This window comes from Limulus polyphemus, unplaced genomic scaffold (assembly GCF_000517525.1).
Source record: "Limulus polyphemus unplaced genomic scaffold, Limulus_polyphemus-2.1.2 Scaffold8647, whole genome shotgun sequence".
NCBI lineage: Eukaryota > Metazoa > Arthropoda > Merostomata > Xiphosura > Limulidae > Limulus > Limulus polyphemus.
In genome coordinates, this window is record NW_013674257.1 from 119 (window position 1) to 11,373 (window position 11,255).

Genomic DNA, 11,255 nt, shown 5'->3' on the forward strand with positions numbered 1-11,255 from the left:
AAAATTTGCTCTCTTAAAACAATATATTGCTGTGATTTTTTTTAGTAATTCAACGTTAAACTAATTATGTATTTTAAAGGACGTTACATGATGAGCTAAATACGCATGCAAAAATATTTCCCCTGTTTCTGTGTGGCTTTTGTTATTCAGGAAATCCCAACTATACATGTACATTTGTATTAACTGAGCGGAAAGGTGGAAGAGAATATCACAGACAAACTAGTGCGAGATCCAACATAGTGAGGTTTTGGTTTTCGTGATTGGTTGATAGTATCATTCTAATCTGTGTCTTCGAGACGTGGAAGTGTGCAGAGCCATTTGTAAATAACGCATGCGTATACAGTACTGCCTATATATATATACGTGTTTGTGTTCAGCTGAATGGCGAAAGAATAAGTTAACAACAATGGTTCTATGGCCCTCACGTCATTAAATGCGGATTAAGGCGACACAATGAGTGAAATATACCCTACAAAACGTGTGTCTTATTCAAGGTGCGTATACTTTACTTGAGAATTTATAATGTGATAGTCAAATCCCATTACTCGAATAGAGAAGCCCAATAGTTGGCGGTGGGTGCTGTTGACTAGCTACCTTCCCTCTAGTTTCTCATCTGAAAGTTAGGGACAGCTAGCGCAGGCAGCTGTTGTATAGCTTTGCGCAAAACATAAAACAAATCTGTATCGTTTAAAATAACACTAACTATATTGTACGATGCTAAATTTTTTCTTGTTTAGTATTCCTGAAACGTTTCATACGTGAGATTTCCCAATGAAGAATTTCTGAATGCTGACAGTTTATTTGAAGTTTAAGTATATTGAACCATCATAAAATATCAATTTATCTTCCAATTTTTGAACTATGCAGGGATAGGAAAACGTGTATAACTAGTAACTTACTGACGTATCTAAATAAAAATATTAGGATAAAATTATTTCAAATAAGCATTCATGTTAGTTGCCCCTAAAAAGCTTAGCGGTAAATCAGAAGGCTTATTAACACTAAAAACCGGTTTTCGATAGCCTCAGTGGGCACAGTACAGATAGCCCATTTGTAACTTTGTACTAAACAACAAAAAATCATGTCAGTCATGTTGCATAACACTCAACATGATTTAATATATACGCTTGACTTTTTCTATATCTGATCGGCCTGGCATATCGAGTGTTATCTGCGATTTCTGTTACGTGTGTAAAAATGGTTTCAAGTGATGGATAAAACATAAAAAACAGTAGGCTGGTTTAGAACAAAGCCACATTGGGTTATCTGTTCTGTCCCCCACCAGGAATCGAACCCCCAATTTTGGCGTAGTAAGTCATTAAACATACCTCTGTTTCACCGTGAAACGAAAACAGAAGAAGGAAATTAGTAAATAAGAACACATCTTAACCCAACAGTTAAAAAAAATGATTTACTGCAAAATTAAATTAGTGAGAATATAATTATTGGACAGAACGAATAAAACGCGTTTATCAGTTACGAGTTGTCCAAATTTGATGAGTTTATTTCTCCATAGTATGGATGTTAATATACCATTTCATATATATTTACGAGTAGTTAAACGTTCACCTTAAACATAGCTTAGCCAGTCGTATTCTTGCATATCTTTTTCTACAAATGTAATATTTTTTTCTGTTTATTTCTTGTGGTTTCAGCTTATTCCTAATCGTTTTTGCGCTTTTTGTTTATCCGGAGAGTGGGAATGGAAGCATACAAGAAAATAAAAGTACCCCTTCAGTCACAGCAGAAGAAATTCGGCGAAAATGGGATGCAGTGGAAATCGTTAGAGATTTAGAGTAGGTAGTTCTAACAGTCTTAATATAAAGGGTGGTTTAAAAGTTAGCTAGTTCTAACAGTCTTAATATAAAGGATGGATTTAAAAGTTAGATAGTTCTAACGGTTTTAATATAAAGGGTGGTTTAAAAGTTAGCTAGTTCTAACAGTCTTAATATAAAGGGTGGTTCAAAAATTAGGTACTCCAGAGTGATGTACTACCTTCTTAACTTTCACCTATTTCAGATTAGTTTACAAGTATCTATGAATAGTACGTAACATAAACATGACAAAGGACCAACGAATTTTGGTGTTGCAAGTAAAATGTTATCCACACAAATTAGATTTAATTGTGGGTTAACTGACTTTTACTTTATTTTGTAATTCAAAGCCATTTTAAATGTGTGTTTCCATTTATGGAAAAACGTATTTCGCAACATTTCATCTTATAAAACCAATAATTATAGAAAGTAACGAACATCTTAACAGGCCTTGAGCAGATTTAATGTAGTATACGTATATAACAGGCCTTTATTAAGCATTTTTAATGTAATAAACGTGCATAACAGGTCTTGAGGAGGTTTAACACAAATAATATTTATAATAAGCCTTGAGAAGATTTAATGAAATGAAAGTTTATAACAGCTCTTGGCCACATTTAATGTAATAAAAGTATATAAAAAACCATAAGCAGATTTATCGTAATTAACGTCTATAACAGGCCTTGAGGAGGTTTAACACAATGAACATCTATAAAAGGCCTTGAGCATCGTTCAAGCTCAGAGCTGGACACACAGGAAATGACGACACACTCGTCTAAACTAATAGTTACAAACAGGCTAATTAACTAAGCTATTTTACTTTAATTACAAACGTGCAGATGAAAAGTACATTTCGAGTAATGTGACTTAAATATAGAGAAAATAAATCATGTCAAGATAATCTCTAGTTCTGTCTGTGTTGTCAACACCAATACATATAATTTATAAGATACGAATACATTAACTAATAGGGTAAAATGCTTATCGATGTGAAGGAGTTAATGGTTGGCGAATCATAATTTGTGCCTCTACATCTATTTGTTTAACAAAACATTTAATTTTCGTTTAGTAAAGACATTTGATACAAAAAAATGTAGTAAACAGTATAATATAATTTTTCTTCTGTTTCTTGTGTTTAAAAAAGCCACATAAAAGAAGACATGAATAATATTATGGAACTCCAGGAAACGGGAGCAATATCTCCAAATGACTTTTTATTTTATTTCTTTCGGTAAGTACAGATTTTATTATGGTTAATACTGGTTTCATGGGTAGAAATATGTTCCGTATAAATAAAAAAAATCATAATCCACAAGGACCGACTGCTGTAAGTGTTTTTAATTGTTTTCTAAATTTGTTAATTTAAAAATAAGGCTGACAAAGCTAACTGTCTATATATTCTTATGAGCTTCACTTAGTGTATCAGGGTTTATCGGCGTTTTTCTTTGCGTGCACTAATTACACGATAGTGCAGCCATCTGTCGTAAATTTATCGTATTCAAGCTATAATATATTTTTATTTCCTGCTACAATTTACAGTATGCACGACTTTGATGACAATAAGATGTTAGATGGTATAGAGTTGATAGCCGCTGTTCGCCACTCTTTCGACCACTCGAATCAACCAGAGGCTGGCATGCCGTTAGATGAACTCGTTCGTAAGTATAAATATATGTTGGGATCTACAGCATATACACATATATGTTGTAGAAATTGTTACTGCCATAACTGTCTAGAAATACAACTATATAGAAAAAAATCTTGTAGTCACGTTTGATTTAAGATACTTGTTTCCTGTTTGATATAAATGACCTGTTAGCCTTTATCACTGACATAAGTAAATAGATAACGAATTTTAACGTTCGGTTGATTTCTCTGCTTGAGTACAAACCTACATAATGGACTATCTGCGTTGTGTTCGTCATGAACAATGTTCCCTCTAATTTCTTCAATCCATGTACGGAATTAATTTTTTCATGTGCATCAGTATCAAGGCGATGTGCGCTACCAGATCATTTTTTTAGACCATCAACCCTAATGAATCATTAGGCAGCTTTGCAATGCTACCAGTTGATTATTTGGGCTTTAGGCCTATCAACTGCCAGGATCATTGAGGTCGTCAACGTATTGAGACTCCTCACGATTACCGAAGATGTGCGCAGCATTTGATTTCTCGTTGTGCAGCCGCTTAGATTAGAGGGAACACTGGTCATGAAGACCGAACTCCAAATTTAAGCGTTAAAAGTCTTTAGGCTTACTACTTAGCCACTTTGGTACATAATCAAAAGAACCGATTATCTTTGACAATAATGTGGTGTTATTACAAAGGACTTATTGTACTGTTAACATTAATTTACGTATATAAATAAAGAATTTATTGGTCTATAACTCCATATCAGTGATTTAGGCAGATAAGATTTAGGCTTAGTACTCTTTAACAATAATTTAGGTGTAGATACAAGGCTTAGTAGTCTTTAACAACGATTTAGGTATACAGATACAGGGCCGAGTAGTCTTTAACAATGATTTAGTTGCATAGATAAATGTCCTAGTGCCTTTATCAATGATTTAATTGTATAGATAAAGAGCATATTAGTTTAATACTGATATAATTGTATAATCAGCATATTAGTTTTAACAATGAATTAGGTATACAAATATATGGCCTAGTAGTCTTTAACAATGATTTAGGTATACAAATATATGGCCTAGTAGTCTTTAACAATGAGTTAGGTATACAGATACAGGGCCTAGTAGTCTTTAACAATGGTTAAGTTGTATAAATGAAAGGTTTAGTAGTGTTTAACAATGATTTAAGTAAAAAGTTTTATTTTTTTTAAGTTGCAGTCTTCATATTCAAAAATCGCGAAGTATCTTCCATTCTTACTTCTTAACATACTAACTACGAAAGAAACATAATACCTTGTTTGTTAATCGTGAATTATTTTAAAATATATCTTCGGTCTTGTTAAATATATTAAAATCATTTTTAAGAACCATCACAAGATGTAAGTTTCAGGTCTTATTTGTATTTTTTTGCGGATTTTAGATAAATAAATGAGATTGTACTGCAATTGAGTAGAGGCTGAATAACAAGATCGAAAATGTATACAATTCTCAGGAGTTCACAATCTGTAATAATGAAGTTTCACACCTCATTAGCTAGGGGCCCTTTTAGGTATAGGGTTTGTTGATAAATTCACCGGGAACAACTAATAGAAAAGTTCAGCTTTCCAGTCAATTCAGATACTACAGTTCTGCATTGTTTATGCACCATATTTTGTTGCTAGGTGTACAACCCAGAGAAAATTAGAGCTGGAAACACTGGGCGTCTTGGTGATGTACATTCTGAAACTCACACAGGAACAAAACGTAAAGATGTTATTTTTTAAGAGAACACTTAGAGACGAACTCAGTTTTGGATGTTTTGACTATAAAAGTGTTCGGAATGTTAATATCGAAACCAAAAAAATCACAAACTTTTCTTGACCAGTCAGTCATATTGTTGTGCGATTAACATTCTGAGCAGTATTTATTTATGAGAGATCGTAGCAAGGGGTGGTGGGGGAGAGCCAAAATAATATTTTTTAAGTTTTGAAATATTTTTCACATCGTAAAACAAACCGAGTTCGTTTATTACAACGTTTACTATATATTTAGTGTAGCTCTACATATATGAGATTGGCGCCATTTCTATCACAAAGACACAGATTTATTAAGGTTGGCCTGGTGGTTAGGGCGCTCGAATTGCAACCCACGACCCGTGGGTTGTGAAATCTTCCGCCAGACGTACTCGTCCTTTCAGCCACAGGGTGATATAATGTGATGGTCAATTCAACTTTTCGTTGGTAAAAAGTTAACAATAGATTGTGATGACTAGCTGCCCCTCCCCCTGCCCCAGTCTATCACTTCTAAATTAGGAGCGTCAAATTCAACAAACAAACTTTAAGGTTATCCTAATATTACTTTATGCTAACAAATTTACATCAATCATGCATAAAAACAAAAATGAGTGGGATGTTATATGAGTGGTCTAAACTTGTGGTCACTGGTATACTTAACTGAGGTAAACATATTGAAAAGATTACTTTAAAAATAAAATAAAACAAATATTTGTTTCCTTATGATTCAGATAAGATTTAATTCGCTTTACCTGCGATTTGTTTGTGATTTTTCTAGAAATAGTTGATTCCTTTTTCAAATACGACGACGACAAGAATGGATTTTTGACATATCCAGAGATGAGAAAGAACCTTGGAGACACAATACAGACCGATGAGGAGCAGAGGCGATGATTCCCTTCCCCCGTGAGACATCGGTAAGTCTACGGACTTACAACGCTAAAATCCGGGGTTCGAGTCCACGCAGTAGATAGCTCAATGTGGCTTTGTTCCAGAACAAACAAACTAGACAATTTTTTAAAATTTATATTTAATTGTGTTTTCTGTAAAAAAAATGATTGTGGCAATAAATACATTGTTTTATCTTTAACCAAAGCACAGCTTTCAGAAGTACAATAAACATTTTAAAGAATCAATATTAATCTGATATCTAATGTTTATCAGTGCGAAAACGATTCATTCCACTGTTTTTAAACCGATAAGAAAGACATCTTTGTTCTAGAATTTCTCTACAAAAAAGCGTATAATTGATTCTCAAAGATGTATGATTTTTAACTAATAATCAAGGAAAAAAGAAAGACAAGAAAAATTTGTTTTGGAAAGATTAACCTTAAAGTTAAGAAAGAAAGGAGTTTTCAAACACTAACTTCGTACAACTTCTAGTGTGGTCAATCCGGAAAGTATAATAAATCCAGAATTAATACAGTAGCAATACGCTGTTGTTGTGAGTATTAACCATAACCGTTGTTGTTGTTGGTGTGTTGAGTGATCAACTAAAACGCGGTACTTTTCTCTCTCTCGATAAAACAAAATCATTTAAGAACAATAAAATAAAAAATAATCATTATTTCCCGTCAGATGGCGGGCATTCAGCTTGTCTGTTATAAAATTCATTCCTTTTATTTTACATTTCACTTATTCGGTAAACATTTTGAGTGATGGAGTTTCACAAAAACAAATCTAGTATATATGTATATATATATATGAACCACTAGATGTTACCATAAAACCAACTTATTGTATCGTGGCTTTTATAGCTAGCGAAAATTAATAGATTCCCAAAATTATATCTAAATAAATATTTTATGAACATGTTTTCTAAAGATAATTATAATCTAGTAACAATATATGTATGGAGAATGACTATCCTATTACTAGTATTTCACGAAATCAACATCTTTTATATATATATTTGGTCATCTTTAAGTTTTGCTTGATTATCATTTTGACTTCTGTATATCTTTAAGTTATGTTTGAATGTTCTTCTTATTTAATTTATTGATTGAAACATGCGAAAAAAGTGATTCTCAAAGATATATTTCTCCTCGGTCAACTGTATGACCCCGGAAATTATTAATTGTGACGGTAAAGGCAGTGAATTTTAGTATGAATTTCGGGGTCGTCTCTTTGGACTGTCTTCCTGGTTTTGGCTTTGTTAGCCTGCTGAGCTGAAAAAACGTGCTCTATTTGGGACATTTTCAAAGTTGGAATGTGACGAGGGTAAAACATGCGGGTTATTATAGAGTTGTAGCCGAGGGGTCCGACTGGACATAATTTGATGATGTTGCATCAATGTGTCCCCTTGACAACCAAGCAAACGCAATTATATTGTGTTATAATAATTCGAATTATATATATATTACAAAGTCCAAGGGAGACGGAGTTTGAGTATTTTATATTAAAATGCTTTTGTAGCCTCAGCACGTCTGGACAGGCTCTATCTGACGACTGTGTATCTTGATAACACCCCTGCAGCTTATTGTATATTACAAAAGGATCCGTTGTAAGGCAGTCATATGTAAAGCATACTTCTTTATCCTTTTAGTTTTTCATATGTTACCTAATGCAGGAGGACAACGGTTTTCCAGCAGTCGTTTCAACATTCCAATCACAGAGAAGTTCATGGGCGCTGCATCCAGTGATTTGACGGTTATGTCTTCGTATGGAATAGCATTAACCCGTTTAATTCTCCAGCTTTTCCAGATGTAGATCATTCTTGATTATGTTGTGTACTGTTTTTGCCACTGATATTTGTTTTTGTAGCATATCGACTATTACAAGACGCCACAATCTACTTAATATGGCTTGAGTGCGAATAGCAGGTCTCTTTCTGGATAGTTCTGGTACCCCAAGTTGATCCATATTCCTTTGTTTTCCAATGCTGTTAAGTACAAAGGATATCTCTGTCTTGGAAATTCTAAACCCCCTACCTGACAAATCTTTATGATGTGAGTGTAGGAATATTTTGCAACAATATCCTTAAATATCTCAAACAATATCCTTAAATAATAGTAATTGGGAAAATAGAGAATTTTTACTATTTCATTTTTATGGAAGAAAGAATAATTGGTGTTGTCGTTTTTATAGTTGGTTCTGCCAGTAATTAATCCTATTATCTAAAAACAATTACCTGTCTTTAACGAACTAATAGTTCTAAAGAAAGCAATAAAAATGATTTTTATTATACGAAATATTTAATTTATTGAATACATTAAAATAGAAAGTCTCTTTATTTGCTTCACAAATTCGGGCAAGATAGATTAGAAGAAAAACCAAGAAACAATCTTCCATAACAGTTCAAGATATATTTTCTGCTAAATGTCGATAAATAATTATTGAAATAAATATATATCCAAATAAGTGAATAAATGTTGAAGTAACTTATTTATACAATTATTTGGTTTTGTTTCCATACTTATTGATTCGTTTACATACATATATATAGATATTCATTTTCTTTTTTAACATTTATGTATTTATTTATTTCAACATTTTTCTTTATAATTATTTTTTCTTATTGAGGGTACAAACGTTAAAGTGTACTTTTGTAACAAATAAATGACCCCCAGTGGCACAGCGGTATGTCTACGGACTTACAACTCTAAAAACCGGGTTTCGATACCCGTGGTGGGCAGATCTTTGTGCTTAACTTCAAACAAACAAATCAATGTTAACTCTACAGGCCAAAATTATGTTAAGAACAGTTGTTACTGACCTTTAAATTTTTTTACTCTAATACATAATATGTGCCACATAAATGTTGACAACCATTTGGATTTGCACACTTGAGGGTCAAAGAGTTTAAATAGAGCTTGTCAACAACCATATTTGGATTCAGCAAGTCCAAATTATGCTAAAACCTAATGTTATAGACCTTTAACTGACAAGAAATACCTCCTAAAGTTGTCTTTTCTGAGATCCTAACAACTCTAAGATACCGAACGTGGCCTAATGACTATTGTTCTTGGCTGTGAATCGGAAGGTCCATAGATCGTACCATAAAGCCGCTTATAACGCGCTTCGTATTTTCAGATAAGAGTGTGTTATAGCCAATCCTTTAATTTAGTTCAAAAATCCGAACAATGCCCTAATGGCGGTGGGTGCTGCTGACTGGCTGCCTTCCCTCAGGCCAGTAGTTCAAAATTAGAGATGTCTTCACCTAAACTCTAAAAGAGTCTCAGACCTGGTCGTTTATCCCATAAGGTGTCATTCAGGCTCAAAATACCAATAATTGTCCAAAGTGGGGAACATTAATCATAACATTATCTGTTATTATAGTGTCAAGAAGAAGGAGGATGTTACCTGGTATTGAAACTTCTTTCAATTGGTGATGGGTGTTATAGTTGAAATTATCTCTGATTTTATATGCAGGTTTTATCTTTCTAAACAGTACAGTTAATATCTGCGTAATTTTAATGGTGCGCTTTAATAGTCAGAATTCGGCCCAACTAGAAAAACTTAAGTTAAATAATCTTAGTCGATAAAAATTACGATAAGCTATATTTGATTGAACTGAGAGTTTAAATAGAATGAATCATAAAACCGAGTAAAGAACATGAGTTTTGAGATTTCCGTTAAATATCGATAGAAACTTACATAACGAGTTTGCATCAAATCTTTGAATTTTGACTATATTTAGCTGTGCCAGTGCTACATATCCATAGAATAATAATATCTTTGGGGGATCTACAACTGTGAACGTTTATCGTGATTTTGAACAAATATATAGCAGAGCTTTTCCTAAGGATTTGTTCAACTGTACAATTATTTTTTAACACATGACGCTTTATTGCACCTCAAATATACAGGCCTAGTAACAAATGATCCAAAAAATGAAGAATATTCTATTAAATACATTTATTTATCAACAACTTTGGAATGGAATTTTATAATCTTAAATATGTTTTTTTAATATTTATGTACTTGAAGTTACCTATAGAGGGAAATTTTCAAATGTATACTTGGAAAACCCCTGACTTAAATAGCTTATTGGTCTAGAGATAATTAACAAAACAGTCCAGTTTGTTTTCCATAACTAGATTCAAAATGGCTGGTAATCACATTAAAAAAAAACCAAGAACATTTCCCCTTGATGAAGATATTCCACGTCTCCAAACGCACTAATGGTGAGGGTGCTCAACTCGCAATCTGCGGGTTGTGGGTTCGCAGCCCCATCGTCGAACATGCTCGCCCTTTCAATCATGGGGGCGATATAATGTGACGGTCAATCCCACTGTTCGTTGTTAAAAGAGTAGCCCAAGAGTTGGCGGTGAGTGGTATTGATTAGTTGCCTTCCCTCTAGTTATTCACTTTTAAATTAGGGACGACTAGCGAAGATTGCACCCGAGTAGCTTTGCGCGAAATTCAAAACAAGCCAAAGCGTTTTGTTGGGTTTTTGTTGTAAGACATTTGTCAATTTCTTTAGGGCAACAGTGATAATCTAGAGAATGATATCTTTTTTATGTACAAAACCTTTTCACGGTTTTTAAATCTAATTCACTTTTATGAAAATAGTTTTTGCGCATAGAAAACATCAAACACGCACTCAAGATGTAGCTTTTGTTTCTCTACTTTTTTTGTAATCGCATGGTAAGTTACAAGTAGCTTTTCTTCAAATAAATTATTTCCCTTCTATTGAATTTTAAAAGGATTTTGCTAACTGATTTTATCCCTCCCCCCAGAAAATCACCATAGAAAGTGTACTTACTTAATATAACAACTGACGTTTCTAAAACTCATTTTTTTCCTTTCCTGACACACAAACAAAACAAAAAAGATAAATTTATTTTTGGCCTATATTCTGACGCCTAATAGTTGGGTGAGTCAGATGGATCTCTTGAGTAAGAAGCTTAATTTCAAACTTCTGCCCACAAATATACTGATTCGATTCATAATTAGATTAGGTTCTTGGAGAGACCAATATAAGTACATAAAAGTCTGTAATAACTTTTTACAGATTAGTTGTAGTCCTTATACCTAATTGTAAGTGTTCTTTACTTGAATTATTTATCACTGTATATTTTTAAGCGCAAAGCTATTG

General features: G+C 33.1%; 1 protein-coding gene across 1 annotated transcript; it reads left to right on the forward strand.

Annotated features, from left to right (window-relative positions):
- The first annotated feature begins 301 nt into the window (after positions 1-301).
- On the forward strand, positions 302-6,305 carry LOC106475480 (multiple coagulation factor deficiency protein 2 homolog). Its single transcript, XM_013936162.2, has 5 exons — positions 302-494; positions 1,656-1,796; positions 2,959-3,045; positions 3,354-3,472; positions 5,994-6,305. The coding sequence occupies exons 1-5, from the start codon at positions 454-456 to the stop codon at positions 6,107-6,109; spliced, it is 504 nt and encodes a 167-aa protein (XP_013791616.1). The 5' UTR covers positions 302-453; the 3' UTR covers positions 6,110-6,305.
- Positions 6,306-11,255: the final 4,950 nt, after the last annotated feature.